This window comes from Ascaphus truei, chromosome 5, assembly GCF_040206685.1.
Source record: "Ascaphus truei isolate aAscTru1 chromosome 5, aAscTru1.hap1, whole genome shotgun sequence".
NCBI lineage: Eukaryota > Metazoa > Chordata > Amphibia > Anura > Ascaphidae > Ascaphus > Ascaphus truei.
Genome location: NC_134487.1, coordinates 124510965 through 124532721, shown reverse-complemented (window position 1 = coordinate 124532721; position 21757 = coordinate 124510965). Strand labels below are relative to the sequence as shown.

Below are 21757 nucleotides of genomic sequence, written 5' to 3'. Positions count from 1 at the left end.
CTTATTAACTCCTTTCGATACATGGCTGTATGACACATCTAAATGCTTTATTTAATATATGTATATTTGTATGTGTGAAAGAAATAACTACATACATAAACAGTTCTGCTGTCAGCAGCTTCTCAAATAATCATCCTCACAGCATAGTCCATTTAGGATATCCTGTCATTTAGCTGGCAAGGGTTTATTCAGCTTTACAATCAAATCGTCAAGCCTTGCATTTTTTTTTTTCTGTCAATGGCGGGTTTCACTTGCTTGACCATTTAATCCCATATTTCTACAGGAAAGAGAGGTGGGACCGGAGAGTTAGGAGAACTATTTAAAGACAAAGCATACAGAGTAAATGCAGTGGCATGACAAGGCCAACATCACTTAGGTCCCTCTCTGCTGTTTTACTTTCCCACAAGAAGGCTATATGCTTAGGGAAAACGTTTTGACGCACAATGGAGAAACGAGCAATTATTTTCTTCTTTGTTATGTGTGCTGGTCTCGTAAGCGTTTGCAAGCTAACGTCTGAAAATACGGTAAGAACACCTTTAGTTACTTATATATCATTCTATGTGTATCTTTATTATACAGCGCCCATAGCTGTACTTGTACATCCATACATATCATTGTTTGTGTTTTGCACACTTAGCAGTGGTGGTTTCTTTTGTTCAACTTTACTTCGATATCTTTAAAGCTAAAAAGGCCAGCAAGCATATTCTTATAATATTTAATACAGTCATATGTTATTTTAGTGACAGAATTAGTCTGATTTTATAGTGGAGGGAAACACTTGTGCAGTTAGGTTTAATCTGATTTGTTTGCTTATACTTGCCTTTAAAAGCAAACTCACTTCAGGTCTATCTCTGACACGGCTGTCTGTTGGGCCCATGTACAGTACAGAACATTTGGGATGAAAGGTAATCTTTTTTTAAACAACTGAAGAAGATAAGGGTGTTTTGCTTTGTTGTGGAATTTAGAACCGCAGTAGCTTTCAGTTATTTGACCTCGCAAGGTCAGGTGAAAAGTAGGTGTTGGGAAATGCTACTAAAATATGATGACCCTGACTAATGCAAACGTGTGGATTATATGTTAATAATGCGGTAGACATGGATGAAATGATTGAAATTGCTCTCTGTTTTCTGTTGTTCTGCTGATCCTTCCTATGCTCAGTTTCTGCAGATAATATTTAAATCCATTGCTTCTCATATTTTTTTAAAAAAAGGGCTTGGTTACATTATTTTCTGGTTATGTATAAACTAAAATACTTTATTCACTTAAACTTTTTCATTATATCTGCATACTGTATTGTTTATGTATACTGAGAAATTTGAAATGTTGACTCTTAACCCTCTTCCTGCAATGTAGGCCTCTTGGCAGTAAAAAGGGTCAATTTTTTTGATCACAGATTATTATTGTACATTTCTGACATTAGAAGTATTAAAGTTCATAGTTAAAAATGCAGAAAAATATCAGCCTGGCATTTGTGATATATGTTTTATTAATACTTAAATTAACATTTAGAAATATTTAAATTGTTCCTTCCTATTTCTGTAGAATGACAAATATTATGCACCCTCAATCGAGAGCCAAAAGAGCATAGTAGAGACGCCTGAAAAATATACAGAGCATTTTAAAATATATTGTAGTACTGTAGGTAAAATTGTCAATGCTAAAACTAAATAAATTAACCCCCTACCCTAACTGCTAAACCCCCTTAAATGAACCCCAAACCAGTAAAACTTACCGTAGTAACGGCTAGTGGCGGGGGTTCCAGCGGCGGATGGGCTGCGGCGGTGGGTCTGTCTGTGGCCGAACGCCAGCGGTCATTTGGACGCGACGAAACGGCTTCAACCAAATGTTCCATTCCACTTAGAAGAAGCCTATATCTATTAGTTACAACAATTTACAGAGTACATAGTAGATGAGGTTGAACAAAGTCCATCGAGTTCAACCCATGTTAAATTTAGTTGACTAAGGTACTCATCCTATATTTCTATATATATTTATATTTATTTAACTTCTTTGAACTTAACTTTTAAAACGTCTGCATTGCATTGAACTGAATGTTTTTAAAAAAGGAAGGTTAGTTAGTCTGATTTTAGGATCTACTACATTTCACTTTTTAGATTGCCTTCTCCACCATTGCAAACTTACCTGGATATGTCAGAATATTACGAGATACTTTGATCCAGCTATAAGTACCAGGCAGAAACTTCATATTCTGCTACTATGATGTTGCATAGTGGGGATTAAGTCATTAACTGTGTGTATTGCAGTGAGTGCATCTGAGGTAGACCTAATGACATTGGTGAGAGGGGGATTGAAACTAATGGTATAATACCGTGCCCTGAACATCTGCCAGGAAATTAGTCAACTGTAGTCCTTTGGGGAAATATCTTGCCAAATATGACCATGTTGCACAACCCCTGCACTATACAGTATGTGACAAACAATGTTTTGATCTCTTAGCAAAGCCAATATGCTCACAGTGCATAACAGTAAACTTTCACAGGCATTCTACAGTATACGTGTGCAAATTAATGCACTGACTTTGGACTGCTACACAATTTAAGGAGCTCAAGTTTCCTTACTGCAAAACAGGTGCAAAAAACACAGTTATAGTAGAATAAAAATCCCATTGTTTTATTGTCTTCATTTTATACATGGTGCTGTTTATTACAATGGTTACATGTATTTTACATCTTTTTAATCCTTGATCATTTCTTATTTCTGATAAACAAGCACACTAATTACCCTTTTAGATGTATTGTTAATACATCAACATAAATAGCACAAAACAGCTAGAAAAGTTAAAGAAATGAGTTAAGGGCGTATGGTACAAACTTTGTGAGGGACATGCAGAGGAACCATGTTGCTTTTACTAGTGTAAAGGGAGATTACAGGGGTAGGATTATGGTCCACAGTTATGTAAATTGAGCATATAGTGAGACAAATGGGGGCTTGTTAGGGAAGAAATTAAAATTAATTGTCCAAGTAGACATAATGCTAGAAATGACAGAGGAAAGGTACTGATTGGTAACAAGAGATTACTTTTTATCTAACAAGTAACCAGAGTACAAAATTAGCTATAGAGGAAATAGAGGCTGCAAATTAAGTGGATTTAACGTGAAACTTGATACATTCCTTCATTAAGTAATAACGTATGTGTATATATATATATATATATATATATATATATATATATATATATATATATATATATATATATATATAGAATATATATAGGAGAGAGAGAGAGAGAGAGAGAGAGAGAGAGAGAGAGAGAGAGAGAGAGAGAGAGGGAGAGGGAGAGGGAGGGGGGGAGAGGAGGGTGGGAGAGGGGGAGAGGAGGGGGGGAGAGGGGGAGAGGAGGGGGGGAGAGGAGGAGAGGAGGGGGGGAGAGGAGGGGGGGAGAGGGGGAGAGGAGGGGGGGAGAGGAGGGGGGAGAGGAGGGGGAGAGGAGGGGGGAGAGGGGGAGAGGAGGGGGGAGAGGGTGAGAGGAGGGGGGAGAGAAGGGAGGGGGGAGGAGGGGGGGAGAGGGGGAGAGAGGGAGCTGAGGGTGATAAATAGAGGGTGGGGGAGGTGAGAGTGAAGGAGAGAGGTTCCGTGTTTGTCTACTGTATCTTTTGTTGGCTTCAAGAGAATGCTAAATAAGCTTAAAGACTGAATGTGAATCAGTCTAATAAATGTATCATGATCAGATGCAAGTACATGGCACACAGTACATTTGAAGGAAGTCAATGTGCACAAAGTAAGAATTATAGGGGGGGGAGGGATGCAAACGTTTGTGCCCAACCTTGAGAAAGGTCCCAATGTGGACCCAAACGTTGATCTTTTAAAAATAGTTTAACTTTGCTGAAAGACCTGTGAGTGCTGCTCTCTCTCTCTTCTCTGCATCTAACTCCACTTGCAGTCGCACCTGAGCCCTCCCATCCCCCACAGCTGGAGCACCGCATTCTACATCTGGATATATATGAGGGGGCGGCAGGGATTTTCGATGTGCCACTGTTTTACATGAAGTCCAGAAATGTACAAAAAGTCCCGTTTTTGGCACAAACAGTTCTAAAAAAACAGAGTTGCAGCATATGACCCGGAAACAAAAAAAAGATACATATATTTTAAGTGTACAAATCATAAGAATACAAGACTGTTAAAACATCCTTCATTGTTTAACCCCTTAGGGTACATTGTATCCAATGTAGATTGCCACATGTTTCTCGTTTAAGTCATTGCTTTTCTTAATCACCCCTTGTGATTCCTAAGTGAATCTGGTCTATACAAGGCCTGCAAGAAAGGGATTTCGCCCTGATGTTTAGACAAAAAATATCTAGCCACAGAGGTCACTGTTCTCCACTTTTTAAGTTCAGTATTAGTAAATATTTCATGCATGGGTCATTCTCTGGGAGAATATTTTGTGTAGTTGAGCTGTTTAATAATTACATGCGGTTGAGCCTCCAAAAGATTATTTTATCTTATTGTACTATGTGCTTTTGTTCTTATTTACCGCTTTCCATTGTATGCAGTGCTGTGCATGGTATGCAGTGCTGTGCATGGCATGCAGTGCTGTGCATGGTATACAGTGCTGTGCATGGTATTTTGCAGGCACAATGAGTCTCTACTCCATAGAATTTACAATTTAATTTTGATGTCTGAAGTGATTTACTCAAGGTCACAAGAAGCTGACACCAGGATTTGCCCCAGGCTCCCCTACTTCCCATTATTGTTTTGAGAATCTGTGCCTTTACTCACTGAGCCACTACATCCCTGTTATTGATGGTAAATATATTGATTATATAAAGCAACGTAAATATTAGTTACTGCTAGGTTATTTATTGAATGCAAGCACTACAATACATGTATTTTTCGTCCTTAAAGACAAATACCTGATTAGCAGGTCACTATGTCATGGTAGACACAGTTAATGGAACTTTCCACCACACTCTTCTATATCTTTCTTCCGCATTCTATCCTTTCTATATATTTATGTAGCCCTGTTTCCCCCTGAACACAGAAAGCTACCTGTGCTGCCTTTTTACCTGTTGGCTCCCAGGAGCCTAAGCCTCCACCACGGAGAGCCTGGAGTGATCTACTTTTAATATGGTGCAGTGCCTCCACCTGTGAGGAATCCCAGCGGAGTGGGAGGAGCCCCTCACAGGACCAAATCACAATGAATAAAGACACTTTTAAAACAAATTGGACTTTACTGTACATATATCTCTTAACTTTAAATGCGCTATACTCTAATATGACTAAGAGTACAACTGCCCACCCCTGTGTATCCCACACTGTGTCCACAGTACAACCCTTTCCATCCTTTCCCTGTGGTCACCACTGCGACTATGTGTGAGTACTCAGTTGGTGCACGTGTGTAATGATACCTGCCCAGTGCGCCAGCACCTGGGCCCGCAGATGTCTTCACTAAGGGTCATGGGACTTGTAGTCCCTGCTTAGAGCCTTTATCTAATTGGCCCCGCTTCGCGCGCTTTGTACTGTGCATGCGCGACATCCTTCCATGACCGCCGCAACTCCTAGCCTGCTGCGCATGCGTGGCCAATTAGGCGGTGCACAGCATACAAAAAATATTGAGGGCTGCAACATCGCCAAAATCCACCCTTTCTTCTGTTGCTCCACAACTAAATCTCTGTGGCTACGGCCCATGTGAGCGCGTGCGCGTGAGCAATGGAGCGCCTTACAGTGCTTGCGGCCTTCAGCAGAGTGATCTGCTGAGGATCTGAGGTAATGGGGAGGCGTGGTGGGGTCGCAGCCATAATGTCACACGGCTTGTTCGCTCATTGGCTGAACTGCCGCCATGACGTGGCCATCGCTCGGCTGCCACGCAAGAAGTCAAATTTCTTGACTTCTCAAAATGTAGTCATGCTACTCGCACTTAATCATGTGCGTGCCGCACTGACTGGGGCCAGCCCCATAGAGGGCCGTAGCTTGTTCGCGCCACGCACGCCGTCGCGAGCAGTGGGGACGGGGCCTTATACATTTCATCTTTCGAGTGTTGCAACCTTCTTATCTTTGGCCTTAAAGTAGCAGGATATCCTCTCCATAGGAAAGTAATCAGCGGGCACTGCTTGGACAAAAAATGGCAAGAAGGCTGGACTGTGCAAAAAATATAAAAGCCTTTATTGGTTCCCGGCAAGCATGGATAAAAAAGGGGAGGAGTCCCCCCTCAGCGCTCTGATGCGTTTCGTCCGCACAGGGACTTTGGCCTTTGTGCCTCCCAACTCCACACTTTACATTCTAGCAGAGGGTGTGTGTGTGTGTGTGTGTGTGTGTGTGTGTGTGTGTGTGTGTGTGTGTGTGTGTGTGTGTGTCTGTGCGTGCGTGCGTGCGTGCGTGTGTGTGTGTGTGTCTGTGCGTGCGTGTGTGCAGTCCCATCTAGTATGTAAAAAAAATAAACAAAGTATCTATGTAAAGCAACAATATTACAGTCCCTCATTTTATTTTATTTATATATGTAAAGCATGTGGCAATGTTTAATTCTTACCTAAGCTGGCAATCGTTTGGTGCTGCTGTTATAAATCTGTAAACAAGTGGGTGCCTAATTGAATGGCGGCCTTCTGACTCTATGCTGCAGTCTATGATATGCTGCAGCTGATATATAACATTATATTACTAAGTGTAACACATTGTCTATTACTCTGGAAGCTGTATCAATAGTCTGTTTGTGATACTTTGTTGCCAAATGCCAGAGCTCAAAAAGTTCCGTGTCAGAACCTGTTTCAAAAGAGGAAGATGATGACTTTCTAAATGGTTAGGGTGACCAGGTGTCCCGGTTTAGCCAGGACAGTCCCGTTTTATTAATGGCTGTCCCGGCTGCCCCGCATTCTTTAAAATGTCCCGGTGTTTTTTGTGGCTGTTCTGGTTTTAGCCATCAGAGCAGGGGGGGCAGCAGAGAGCACAGAATGCAGGCAGAGAGGAGAGCAGGAGGAAAGCGGAGGCCGGTCTGACAGCAGAGGGTGGGGGCGGGGTTAGTGTCAGCGGAGCCTCAGCAGTGAGAGTCGGAAGTGAGGTGTCTGCTGCCAGTCAAGATGGCACCCCCCCCCCTCATGCTCCAGAGTGAAAGGTAGGACACAGAGAGAGTGAGTGTGTGTGAGTGTGTCACTGGCTCTGTGTGTGTGTTTGTCTCTGTGTGTGTGTGTGTGTGTGTGTGTGTGTGTGTGTGTGTGTGTGTGTGTGTGTGTGTGTGTGTGTGTGTGTGTGTGTGTGTGTGTGTGTGTGTGTGTGTGTGTGTGTGTGTGTGTCACTGGCTCTGTGTGTGTGTGTGTGTGTGTGTGTGTGTGTGTGTGTGTGTGTGTGTGTGTGTGTGTGTGTGTGTGTGTGTGTGTGTGTGTGTGTGTGTCACTGGCTCTGTGTGTGTGTGTGTGTGTGTGTGTGTGTGTGTGTGTGTGTGTGTGTGTGTGTGTGTGTGTGTGTGTGTGTGTGTGTGTGTGTGTGTGTGTGTGTGTGTGTGTGTGTCACTGGTTCTATGTGTGTGTGTGTGTTTGTCACTGGTTCTGTGTGTCACTTGTTCTGTGTGTATGTGTCACTTGTTCTGTGTGTATGCGTCACTGGTTCTGTGTGTGTGTGTCACTGGTTATGTGTGTGTGTGCGTGCATGTGTGTCACTGGTTCTGTGTGTGTGTGTGTCACTGGTTCTGTGTGTGTGTGTGTGTGTGTGTGTGTGTGTGTGTGTGTGTGTGTGTGTGTGTGTGTCACTGGTTCTGTGTGTGTGTGTATGTTTGTCACTGGTTCTGTGTGTCACTTGTTCTGTGTGTGTGTGTCACTGGTTCTGTGTGTGTGTCACTGGTTCTGTGTGTGTGTGTGTCACTGGTTCTGTGTGTGTGTGTGTGTGTGTCACTGGCTCTGTGTGTGGGTGCGTGGGTTAGTGGCGGTGTGGGTCAGTAGCTCTGTGTGTGGGTCAGTAGCTCTGTGTGTGTGTGTGTGTGTGTGTGTGTGTGTGTGTGTGTGTGTGTGTGTGTGTGTGTGTGTGTGTGTGTGTCAATGGCGGTGTGTGTGTGTGTGTGTGTGTGTGTGTGTGTGTGTGTGTGTGTGTCTCAGTGGCTGTGTATGTGTGTGTGTGTGGGTCAGTGGCTCTGTGTGTGTGGGTCAGTGGCTCTCTGTGTGTGGGTCAGTGTGTGTGTGTGTTGGTCAGTGGCTCTGTGTGTGGGTGTGTGGATCAGTGGCTCTGTGTGTGTGTGTGATCAGTGGTTCTGTGTGTGGGTTAGTGGCTCTGTGTGTAGGTCAGTGGCTGTTTGTGTGTGTTGGTCAGTGGCTCTGTGTGTGTGTGGATCAGTGGCTCTGTGTGTGTGTGGGTCTGTGGCTCTGTGTCGGTCAGTGGCTCTGTGTGGGTCAGTGGCTCTGTGTGGGTCAGTGGCTCTGTGTGGAGATAACATTTTTTTAGATCTATTTATTATATATTTATTTATCTTGCCTTTGGCTGTATCCTCCCCTCCAAATTCCGTCAACATGGCTGCGCGACGTCACGTAATGCACATTGCCATAACAACGAGCTGCTCCGTGACGTCACGCGGCATCAAGTTGACATGACAACGGGACGCATTATGGCGAAGAGGCATCACGTGATGCCACATTGTCATGGCAACATGTCACCGCCTGATGTCAGTGTCTCGTTGTCATAGCAACGGGGGGCGTCACGTGATGTAATTTGTTTTATAAATAATTTTTTAATGTGTCCCGGTTTTTCATTTTGAAAATCTGGTCACCCTATAAATGGTTGCTGTAGCAACCAGAGGATTATCAGTACATTGAAAATAAAAATAAAATGGCATTAGGAGTTAAAACAAATACAGACCGTATTACGTAATACTACAAAACTGATTTATTTTAAAAAATAGGATTTTTCACATTTTTCACATTTTGCTGCTCTACAGTAAACCATTTATGTATTTATGTATTCTTTAAGTAATAATCCCTGCTGAACAGGCCATTATTGGCCAATAATCCCCTGTTCTGAAGGGATTGTTACAATTATTGGCTACATGTAGGCTCTTGTTCATAAATGATATAGACAACCCCCCTCTCCACACACACACACACACACACACACACACACACACACACACACACACACACACACACACACACACACACACACACACACACACACACACACACACACAGCCACTGATCCACTGATATACACACACACACACACACACAGCCACTGATCCACTGATCCACTGATATACACACACGCACACACTCACTCACTACAGGCTCCATTTGCATCCTATCCCCTCCCCTGTCTCAGAGTTGCTCTCAATCACTGCATGACACATGAATGCTGATTGGCTTGAAATGGAAACTTGGCAAAGTGCCAAAAATTCTAGCCCCTTTTACTGGATGAATATGTCTGAAATTTTGACCAATCAGAAAACTGGGATTTTAATAATGTCTGGAATTTTACCCAGTTTACCATATAATTAAGTAATAATCCCTGAAGAACAGGGCATTACTGGCCAATAGTGCCCTGGCTGGAAGAGTTGAAGGCCCGAGGCGAAGCCGAGGTAACCCAGACAAGGCATTATTGGCCAGTAATGCCCTGTTCTGGGGGGATTATTACTATTATAGGCTAATTGTATGTTTATTTAAATAAATAATATAGACACTTTTGTATAGTTATATTGATTCTTACACTTACACACACGCACACGCACATGCACACGCACAGAAACACACACCTTTGTGTTCTCCTGTGCCTAGCTCTCTGCAGGCAGGGTGAGGGGGAGGAGTCAGTGCCTGGCTGGTGCCTCCTATCCAATCACCTCCCATGTCTGAGAGCTGCTCTCACTCACTGCATGACAGGGAAAGCTGATTGGTTGGAAATAAAAAACTTGTCAGGGGGCCAGACATTCCAGGTCATTAATGAATTAATAATCCCATGAATTTTTACCAACCAGAGAGCAGGGATTTCAATAATGCCCGGAATTTGTAGCAGTTTAGCATATAGTAGCTTTAATTTGTATGATGCCAACATATTTCGTAGCACATTGAATATATTTTTTCATTTCATTGGGTTCGGTAAAAACCATGCTTAAGGCTACGTCCCCGGTGCCTGCGCTGCACGCGCGCCTGCCGGGCTGGCAGCACGTGCAGCCGAGTTCCCCGGTCTGCAGTGAGTTGCAGGGGGAAAGACAGAGGGGCGTGATGGGGGCGCGGCCATGACGTCACCCAGCAGGTTCACCCTCATTGGCTGAACCGCTGGGGGGCGTGGCCTAGCGCTCTGTCGCTTGTTCTAATCACAACTTGAATGTCTACCTGAGAAAACGCACCGCGCAGCGCGGCGGCCGCCCCTCGCAGTGGGCCCGGCCCCATTGAGGCGTGGTTTTTTTGCAGCATCCAGCGGGGACCAAGCCAGATACATGTTGTGCTACAGTTTTCTCTGTTTAGCTAATGATTAGCAGATGTACCATACAAACAAAGAAAACTGTGATTAACATGTTACCTGTCAATTCTAAGATCCACTACGATTCTTATCATGAGGATAAAGATTGGGGAAACCGTTAAGAAAACACTTTAGAAAATGTGTTAACAATAGAAACATTAAAATGTTTTTTTGTTTAGTTTTTTCAATAAAAGGCAATAATCAGTAATCACACACATTTAACCCATTCAACACACTTTGGTCCGATGTGGGACTGCAGCTTAAGTAGCAGTGATCAAAGAAACTCGTAAAACACAAATATAATATAAATCATTTAGAATATAATAAAAAAGACTATTGTGTCAATGACATTTGTTTTATACTTTAAATAAATTATATTATGTTTTCTTTTAGGATGTTTTGCAATGCTGCAATTTTACCATCATATAAGGTTAGGTATTTAATATTGTCATATTTTATCATTGGCACAGGTGGAAAACAGGTGTGATGAAATGACCCTTATTACATCCAGAACTGTGTGCCAGTCCTGTGCTCTAAACTTGCGAGTCAATTGCTCTGATGGCTTCACGAAAATCACCAATGAGAGTGGAATAAGAGACTGCAGGTACAGTATTCCCCAATGATTTCATGCAGTTATCCACAATATCAAAATTGGGTTACATCAAATGGAGCAGACTAGGTTAATCAAAAGTTAAATGTTCTGCAGAAGCTTGAGATTTATGAAAGACAGATATCATCTTCATTCATACAAATAGTGAAATAGTTGCTTTCAGTCATTTCAGTACAGTAATGTGCAGTAATGTCTGTTTTTGAGGTTTACATTACTTTCTCATAGAAAGACTCAATTAACCTTTAAATAATTAAATAACTGAGCAGCATTATAGTATGATTTTGTTAAAACTGAGTCCTATCCTGTTTTTATTTCCACTATTTTATGTTCCCTAAAATAATGTCCAACACACCAACTTCTGTTACTTGGCAAATTTGCCTTTGTGTTATGCAATTCTTAATGAGACGATCTTGCTATTGCCATATACTGTATATGCATTGATGTAAAACTGTCCATGGAGTTTAGAAGAATGGATAAGAAGCAAAAGGTGACACTGTGTGCTCATTTGCATGTCATTTCCCAGAATCCTTGGCTGCAGTGGAATCACTGTATGCTAAGGCAGCGGTGTGCAAACTGGGAGGGCGCAACCCCCGGTGGGAGGCGCGAGATTGTTTTTGGGGGCGTGCGGGCGGTTGCAGAGGTCCCGCACTCTCCCCCCAGGCATTTAAATTAAATGCCAGGGGACCGCGTGAGGCCTCTACAACCTCTACTTACCGAGGTTCAGTCGACTCCAGGACGCGTTACCATGGCAACATTTGACGTCACGGTTGCCACGGTAACGGGATGTCAAATGACGCTGCGGGTCACGTGACATCACACGACCCCTGCGGCGTCATTTGATGCCGCGCGAGGTAAGGAGGGGGAGGGCGCACCAAGGTGGAGAACAGGCACGGGGAGGATAATGAGAGATAATGCTAAGAGATAATGGTGAAAAGCAGGGTTGCAGACCTGTCTGAGTCATGAGTTGGCTCATAACCATTTCCTATTAAAGAAAATTGAATTTAGCCAAGCATGAAATATTTATTGATTTCTATCACGAAGGAAGTCCTTCTTGACAGTGGATGTTTCTGTACTGGGGGCAGAGGAATGAACACCAGCTGATTAAATGATCATTGCACATCTCTATTCTCTACTGAGAAGAAGGCTAAGGGGGTTACTAATAATACTGCAATAGTGCTGATCAGGGAACTATCACATGGAAACTCCCATTGATTTCAGTTTCCATGCAATAGTACCCCAATTGGCACTATTGCAGTTTAATGTATAACCCACCCCCTTAGGGCCCTATTCAATAATATAGATCTCTGTAAATTTCAGAGCTGTTTTTGTCTTAATGCAAATCAGTATTTTTCATACAATTATGAATTCATGTGCTATTTAATAACCGCCATTGAGCTGCGATAATGCAGCTCTCTCGACGACAATTGTTTCTATGGCTAACAGCCAGGACTAGTTGGAAAAAAAACCACATATATACTCATAATTTCTGCCTCGGATTCAGGTCCATAGATCCGAACCACGTCCAGATAAACCTGACCTATCGGATTTGGACCCCCCTCCACCCCCAGTTCAGGGAGGGGGGATTCAGTTTCCAGGACACCCGAACCTCCCATCTTTACATTTTTCAAACTTAGACACAGATGTGAGGTGATAGAATTTGTCTCTCTTTTTCGCCTCTCTCCATCCTCCAAAAGCCCTACTGTATTTTGCTTGCGTGGGAGAGGCAAGATTTATGGCCGTGACTTTCCGGGCACTCTGCAAACTCTCATCTTAATTAATAGCTCATGAATATGTCATTTTGCAAGTTTGCCATGTGTGTATGTGTGTATGTGTGTATGTGTATGTGTGTATGTGTATGTGTGTATGTATGTACAGTGGCAGATTTCCCACTCGGCCCGGGTCTAGGGCGGAAAAATTTGGGGGCTGCAAAAATGTCCGCCCCCATATACATTTGCTGCGCTCTCGAGCCTATCGGGCCTAATGGGAAGTTTCTTAGATATGCCGGGCGCCTCCTTGCTGTCTCCTTTCTGCCGCTTTCCTCCTGCTTCCGATTCGCAGCGTCAAATGATGCTGTGGACGTCACCAATGTGGCGTCACACGTCGTCTCGTTACCATGGCAATGTGACGTGTGGCGTCAAATGACAAGACGTCGCATTATCATGACAACGAGACGCCATATGATGTCACTTGACACTGCGAATCTGAAGGAGGTCGGCAGAAAGGAGGTGGCCGGCATATGTAAGTGCCATGGAGCGGGGATTTGGAAATCTACTGCTTTGTATGTACGTATGTACCGTACCATGTGTATGTACTATATGTACCGTGTGTGTGTCTGTGGCTGTGTCTGTGGCTGTGTCTGTGGCTGTGGCTGTGTCTGTGTCTGTTTCTGTGCCTGTTTCTGTGTGTGTGTGTGTGTGTGTGTGTGTGTGTGTATATATTTATATATATATATATATATAGGCAATACGATACCGCACGTAGACGAATATCAGAGGCAGCACTCCAGATGGTTAACAAAATTAATGTATTTATTCAACGAGACATCATTCCAACGTTTTGGTCCACAAATGGGACCTTTGTCAAGGTGATGATTAACAGAGTAAACTACGAACACATATATAGTGTTCGTAGTTCACTCTGTTAATCATCACCTTGACATTTGTGGACCGAAACGTTGGAATGATGTCTCGTTGAATAAATACATTAATTTTGTTAACCATCTGGAGTGCTGCCTCTGCTATTCGTCTACGTGCGGTATCGTATTGCCTATCTTTCTGTACAGGATTTGCACCCACTTTTTTAGTTATTCAGACGGAGTGCCTAGGGTACTTTTTCTCTTTTATTTATATATATATATATATATATATATATATATATATATATATATATATATATATATATATATATATATATATATATATATATATATATAAAATATATACACATTTTTGTAAACAGTACTAGGCCCTAAGACACCTTCACTGCAGTTGGCCATAAGGTGACTTGTAAGTGTCTCTTAATGTTGTAGTAAATCCTTCAATGATTATTATAAAATTGTATCTATGCCTACATTTTTTTTCTAGATATGCTCTAGAATTAAGCAGATATTCTCTTTATCTTCCTGGCTGTCGACACGTGTGTACAAAGGAAAGCCTCCAGCCTCTCTGCTGTCCTGGATACTGGGGTCCAGATTGCCTGGGTAAGTTCTCTATGCAGAAAGATTTTCAGTGAATATATCACATGAATATGTCGCTTTCTGAAAATGATCAAGTGTATAAAGAAGTAAAAAGCAGTGTCCCATGCAATAATAGTGAATGGGACACATGACTGCAGTGATGAGTCCAGCACGGATAAGGGTTAACTGCAGCTAGGGGCTGTTTGATTCAAAATAATCAAGTGCGATTGGGCTGGGAACTAGTGGGCAGTAACATCAGAGTGATAAGGGTCAAGCTCTTGTAGGGTGGTCGTCCGTTTTAGGCAAAACACTGGTGGGGTAGGTTTAGTGACTTTGCGTGTGCTAGTTATTTCAGTGCTGGCCTTACCCTGTACACCATGAGTATTATTATTATTGTTTATTTGTAAAGCGCCAACATATTCCACAGCGCGGTACAAAAGGGGGTACAGAGATTTGATAGCTACCTAAACAGAGTTACATACAAATACAAGAGGGCCCTGCTGGTGAGAGGTTACAATCTAGAGGGAAGGAGGAACAATGCTGAGACCAAAAGGTAAAGTGGCTGCTCATTGTATAGTGGAATATCCCTCAGGGTGGAGTATTTTCTGGCCTGACAGGTTATCCCATTAAGGTCTGAAGATGGGGATGTTAGGGGGTGTTACATAGCGTGGCTACTGGTCTAGCCGCACAACTTATCCCAATGGGGTTGGAGGGGTGGGGGGGGATTGTAAGATGGATGTTAGAGGGCCACAGCAATGTGGGTGGGCCAATAGAGCGTGGATGTGCAGCAGGCCCGGGATGGGTTGCTCTACAGAGCATCGGAGGCCAGCGCAAGAGCAGGTGAGCAGCGTGGGAACAGACTGGAAGTGGGCCATTACTAAGGTGGCAGGCAGTCGAGTCACAGGATTGGCAGTGAAGTGAAGGTGAGAGCATGTGCACCGGGTGCACAGGAAGCCTACAGCGATCCGGTGGTGCCACGTGGTGTCCAGGCCCAGGAAGGAGTGCAAAGGGGCACAAAAGGATGAATGAAATTTTACTGAAGATTACAGGCAGAGCAAGTCAGGGATATCTGGAGCGACAGGACAGCATAGCAGTAGGAGGGAGGTAATGCCTGACTGGCTGGTGAGTATGATGTATCTAGGGGTATGGAGTAATGTAATTAGTGATAGTATAGTAGATAATGTAGGTGTGGGTGTGGAACATGAGGAAGGAGATGGGAGAATATGAGAAATGTAGTTGGGATGCTAAAGACCTTGCTGGGGTGACTGTAGCCAGAAGGGAGGATTCCTGCAGTGGATGCAATGAGGGAACAGAGAGTTACATTAAGGAGGGTTAGGAATGATTCGGTAGAAGGGACAGAGGCTCCTGGGCCTAGGATATCAGCGTCAGCACACAAAAGGCCATATTTATGCAGTATCAGTCTATGAGGAATGTATATAACTAGTGAGGTAAAGAGAAGATTTCGAGAGGTGATTTTGTGTATATTTTGACATTGTTGCCTGTGGACAGGGAAATGTTACAGGTTAGATAGAAGAGGTGAGTCAAGAGGAAAAGATGCGGATAGAAATAAATAGCTGCCTAAAACTTTCAGTAATTGGTTGCAAGGGTTTGTGATTTTGGCAAGCGTTATTGCTGAAAAGACACCCCAGGTTTGTTACATGGATAGTGTATGGGGAGCGTCAAATGTATATGGGGGGCTTGGAAGTATGATCAGCGGTTTAGGCAGAAAATGGTAGTTAGGAGGAATATGAGTTGGGATGTGAAGGAGATTGACTTGGGGCTAGTGTCGATTACACCGCAAAAGCCTTCGCTCTTTGCAGTCGTGGCCAGCGCCTTTGAGCAAGTGGTGTCGGCAGGAAGGAAAGCTGGCTCTTCAACGAGAGCCATTGTAAGTGGTACAACATGTGGTAATTCAAGCAAGAATGCTCTCATTGTGGGGAGTGCACTCAGCTGTGCATTGCTTCAACAAAGGAAGTGTGGAATTTAATAGACCAAGCGGTAAGAAAGCTCAAGGCAAGGGATATTAAGTCTGCCATCCGTTTATTGCCAGTAAATCTGGCTTGTTATCATTTGTTAGGGTGTTTATAATGAGCATTTTTTTTCTGGATATGTGCTTGCCAATGGGACGCGCCATCTCCATGTTTTTACTTGGGTTATTCAGTACATTTGGGAATGGGTTGTTCCTCAAGAGGCAGGGAATAATTCAGTTCATTACCTGGATGATTTTCTTTTTGTTGGTCCAACAGGAAATTAGTTATGTTTTCAATTACTGCATACTTTTCAAGGTGTAGCAAGATCTTTTGGGGTTCCATTGGCAAAGGATAAGATGGATGGTCCAAGAACAGTGTTATCATTCCAGGATTAGAAATTGATATACAGTAGTAGATGGGTTTCTGGTTGTCCAAAAAAAAAGATAAAGAAGCTTTCAGACTTGTTAAGGGTGGTGGTAAGGTCAATAAAGGTTACTCTCAAACAGTTGCAATCATTACTGGGGTATTTAGCATTCGCATGTAGGATAATGCCAATGTGGAGGCTGTTTTGCAGGTGTCTGTCGTTGGCTACAAACGCTGTTTAAGGAGAACTTGGTAATATGGCAGGTTTCATTGAAGGCTAACATGGTGGATCTTGTTGGCAAAAGGAGGAAGTGTCAAATCAGCAGATTCGGTTGTTTACTGATGCAGTTGGTTCTCTGGGGGCTGGGGCTTTACTAGCTGAAAAATGCTGTGTGGGGCAAAGGCTATAGGAATGGATTGAAGCAGGTTTGACAAAGAACTTGTTTTTTGCTGCCATTATTTCCAATTGTGGTAGCTAAAACATTTCTTAGGAGGGTTTTATTCTGGACTGAATATAGGGGGTAGTGCAGGTGATTAGCGAGCTCTATACAAATAATCAGGTATTACGGCACCTTGCTCTCCTTTGTTCATTGCAACATATATGGTTTAGGGCACAGCATGTCCCAGGAGTTAAAAATACTATAGCGGATGCTTTATCTCACTTTCAGTGAACGGAATTTCAGAGCTTCTGTCCGGATGCAGCTATGGATGGTCAGAGTTGCCCACTTTACGTATGGAAACTGATTTGGGGGGAGTTGGAAATTTGGAGCCATTTGCTCCGGCATCTTGGACCACATACAGGAGAATGGTTGACATTAGCGCTGCAACTGAGTGGTACAGGATGCTAAGGTGTAAGATTGATGGCATTACTGGTGTGACTTTGTCAACTGCAAAATGAGGGTACATCCGGTCGAATGGCAGGCAAGAAATTAGCGGGTTTGGCATTCCTTTTCAAGTTATTGGGGTGGAAGGACATAACAAAAGAGTTTGTGATAAGAAAATTGTTGAAAGTTTGGATGAAAGGGGTTAAAACGGGGGATTTAAGGAGGCTTATTTCATTCATGTTGTTTGAGAACTTTTTGGTAGTTCTAGATGAGGTATATTTTTTAGTTTATGAAGCTAAACGAGTTCAGGCATCATTTGCATTGCCATTTTGGGAGCATTGAAGATTAGTGAGCTGGTGGTGTTAAGTGCCAATAAAATTGGTGAAATTCCATTTTTTTTTATCAACAATGGTTCCAGCAGTTTGGATTTTTGGACATTCTTACATATATTGGGTAGCAAAGCAAGCAGAAAGGAGAGTGTATGATAGAAATCTCGGAGAGAGGACAATCGGGGTAAGGTGGAGAGGGATTAAGGGCTTAGTTTGGACCCACTTGCTGCTTGAAATTATGGAGATGAGGAAGGTGGTTAAAGGATTTATTGTTTTGAAAATCCATGCAGTTGGAAATGACTTGGGACAAATGAAAACGACAGATCTTATAAACACTATCAAGTAAATATATATATATATACAGTGGTTGACAAATCAGCAAAAAATCTACTCGCCACACAAAAAATCTACTCGCCACCTAGTACCAAACGTGTGCTGCTTGGGCCAATATTTACTCGCCCGGGGGTTAAATCCACTCGCCCGGGGCGAGCAAATGTATAGGTTTGTCGAACACTGTATATATATAGTACCTATGATCTGTCAAGGATATTGATGTTATTTGGGGATTTGGATGGAACAGACATTGGTTAGAAGGAATCAAGGAATCTGCAGTTCAGACCTCACAGACAGTACTGGTGAATACTCCTGGTTGCACCGGGGTCTAACTGGCCTTCCTTATGAGCATTGCAGTGGGATGAAAAACTAGATAAATAAAAGATGTGCATTTCAGTATTTTAAAAAGCACAATTGTCACATACAGTAAAATAAATATTTTTTTCCTTTTCAAATAACACCAATTAATGTACATAGCTTTCTACTGATGAAATATTTTCAATTATATACTGTACAGTTAGGTGAAATATTTTCAATTATATACTGTACAGTTAGGTCCGGAAATAATTGGACACTGATACAAGTTTTGTTATTTCGGCTGTGTACCAAAATAAATTCAAGTTACAGTTAAATAATGAAAATGGACCTAAAGTGCAGTCTATCAGCTTTAATTTGAGGGTATTCACATCCAAGTTGGAGGAAGGGTTTAGGAATTACATCTCTTTAATATGTAGCCCCCTGTTTTTCAAGGGACCAAAAGTAATTGGACAATTGACTCAAAAGCTGTTTCATGGACTGGTGTGGGCTATTCCTTCGTTATTTCATCATCAATTAAGCAGCTAAAAGGTCTGGAGTTGATTCCAGGTGTGGCATTCGCATTTGGAAGCTGTTGCTGTGAACCCACAACATGCGGTCAAAGGAGCTCTCAATGCAAGTGAAACAGGGCATCCTTAGGCTGCAAAAAAAAAGAAAATCCATCAGAGAGATAGCAGGAACATTAGGAGTGGCCAAATCAACAGCTTGGTAAATTCCTAGAAAAAAAGAACGCACTGGTGAGCTCTGCAACACAAAAAGGCATGGACGTACACAGAAGACAACATTGGTGGATGATCTTAGGATCCTTTCCATGGTAAAGAATGCCCCTTCACAACATTCAGCCAAGTTAAGGACACTCTCCAGAAGGTAGGCATATCATTATCCAAGTCTACCATAAAGAGAAGACTTCAAGAGAGCAAATACAGAGGGTTCACCACAAGATGCAAACCCTTCATAAGCCTCAAGAATAGAAAGACCAGATTAGACTTTGCCAAGCAATATCTAAAAAAGCCAACCCAGTTCTGGAACAGCATTATTTGGACAGATGAAACTAAGATCAACCTGTACCAGAATGATGGGAAGAAAAAAGTATGGAGAAGGCTTGGAACAGCTCATGATCCGAAGCATACCACATCATCTGTAAAACACGGTGGAGGCAGTGTGATGGCATGGGCATGCATGACTTACAATGGCACTGGGTCACTAGTGTTTATTGATGATGTGACAGAACACAGAAGCAGCCGGATGAATTCTGAAGTGTATAGGGATATATTGTCTGCTCAGATTCAGCCAAATTCAGCGAAGTTGATTGGATGGCGCTTCACTTTACAGATGGACAATGACCCAAAACATACTGCGAAAGCAACCCAGGAGTTTTTTAAGGCAAAGAAGTGGAATATTCTGCAATGGCCGAGTCAATCACCTGATCTCAACCCGATCGAGCATGCATTTCACTTGCTGAAGACAAAACTTAAGGCAGAAAGACCCACAAACAAACAACAACTGAAGACAGCTGCAATAAAGGTCTGGCAAAGCATCACAAAGGAGGAAACCCAGCGTTTGGTGATGTCCATGCGTTCCAGACTTCAAGCAGTCATTGCCTGCAAAGGATTATCAACAAAGTATTAAAAATGAACATTTTATTTATGATTGTGTTAATTTGTCCAATTACATTTGAGCCCCTGAAATAAGGGGACTGTGTATAAAAATGGTTGCAATTCCTAAACGTTTGATACGATATTTTTGTTCAACCCCTTGAATTAAAGCTGAAATTCTGCACTTCTATTGCATCTCGGTTGTTTCATTTCAAATCCATTGTGGTGGCGTACAGAGCCAAAATTATGAAAATTGTGTCAGTGTCCAATTATTTACAGACCTAACTGCAGATATCCCAAATGTGCACATGTCAAGTGAAAATAATTAAAGAAGAAAGTTAATTTTATATGTACTGCACCGACACACTTTATTCGAGCAAATACCCGGTATGTACCTGGCAGATACCTGGAATGCGCCGCTCCTCACCTCTGACAAGCCCCGTTGCATTTGCCTTCCCAGCCTGGGTTCATGCCTGGCTGATGGGCGGCTGATCTGTTAAATGATAATGATTAGGATTTAATAGGCTGCAATGCTTCGCGTGTCTACCAGATGGCATAAATTCATGAATTGTAATGCAGTATATATATATATATACTGTGCAGTATTGCAGCCAGAGGGAGTAAAATGCTTCAATCCCTGCCTGGAAAATAACTCAATGCACTCGGGCAGAAAACAGTCACAAACCTCAATACACCCGGGTATACCCGAATTCGTGGGACTAGCCGAGCTCGAATAAAGTGTGTCGCCAGTGTATGTAGATCCTTGAGTATCGTTTCAGTAGAATTAACACACTCGGACAGAGATTTGCATTTGTTGCTGGATGGTAAATCGTTCTGACGCATCTACTTTAAAAACAGCTTCATATAGCCATCTACCAATTCACAGATGCACGCCTTTGTTAGTATGGAGCAATAAGAAATGATAATACACAATATTAGCAGAACAACGTATTGCTGTTCATCTTCCTCGGTTATCTAACAAAAGTGTGGGCGCCGAGCCTTCACCTTTGTATTGTGTAGCACCCTCCGTTCCATAAACAATTCACTGTTTCTGAACTTTTCTACAAGTCAGCAAACCTCGCAATTTCCTTACAAAACCGATTCTGACACATCTGACAAGTCAAAATGATCCTTACAGACAAAATGGATTCGGAATCACTTCAATCCCATCCACATCAAGTATTTATATTCAACATGCATCCATTTGCTGTGATGACATATCAGTGCAAATGCAAAAGGGGCTAAAGTTAAAGTTTTTTAAAGGAGTGAAAATGGTAAAGTATCACATTATTAGGAAAACAAAAAGAATAATTCCTGCGCTCCTACCAATTGGGCTAAAATAAAATTATAATCTCATGAAAAAGGGTTATTTTGTTAAACCCTTTGGCCAAAGCATTTATAAGCCTGCATGCCACAACAAGGCATAACCGTATGCAGGAACCTACACTGAATATATGTAATAGTTGTCCCATGAACTAGTGAAAAAATGTGTGAAAGCCCTGAAGGGGTTAACTAAACATAAGCTTATGTGAGTGGTGCAATTAAAATCTGGCTGAAGCCAGTATCATAGTTACCTTACTGAGAGGCAAAATGTGGGTGCACAAATTCCCTTGTGAATATAATAAAACTTACATATATTTCTCTCTGTCAGCCTTATACATTCACCCCCCATTCAATAGATGGTGATGTCCAGACTGACACTGGGGTGTATTATACCTGCACTAATTGAAAAATTGGTAGGGGCTCAGCAAGGAAAAGGATTGCCTAATATTTGTGAGAAACTGTACATAATACCGCACTCCTCTCTATAGAAGTTTGCTTCTATAGGGAGGAGCGCGGTATTATGTACAGTTTATCACA

General features: G+C 42.5%; 1 protein-coding gene across 1 annotated transcript in view; it reads left to right on the top strand.

The window, feature by feature from the left end:
- The first annotated feature begins 332 nt into the window (after positions 1–332).
- STAB2 (stabilin 2) overlaps positions 333–21757 on the top strand; it is a 182053-nt gene continuing 160628 nt past the window's right edge. The window contains exons 1-3 of the mRNA XM_075600600.1: positions 333–524; positions 10854–10987; positions 14077–14192. Coding sequence (XP_075456715.1) covers positions 444–524; positions 10854–10987; positions 14077–14192 — 331 coding nt within the window. The 5' untranslated portion in view covers positions 333–443. The remainder of the gene's footprint in view (positions 525–10853; positions 10988–14076; positions 14193–21757) is intronic.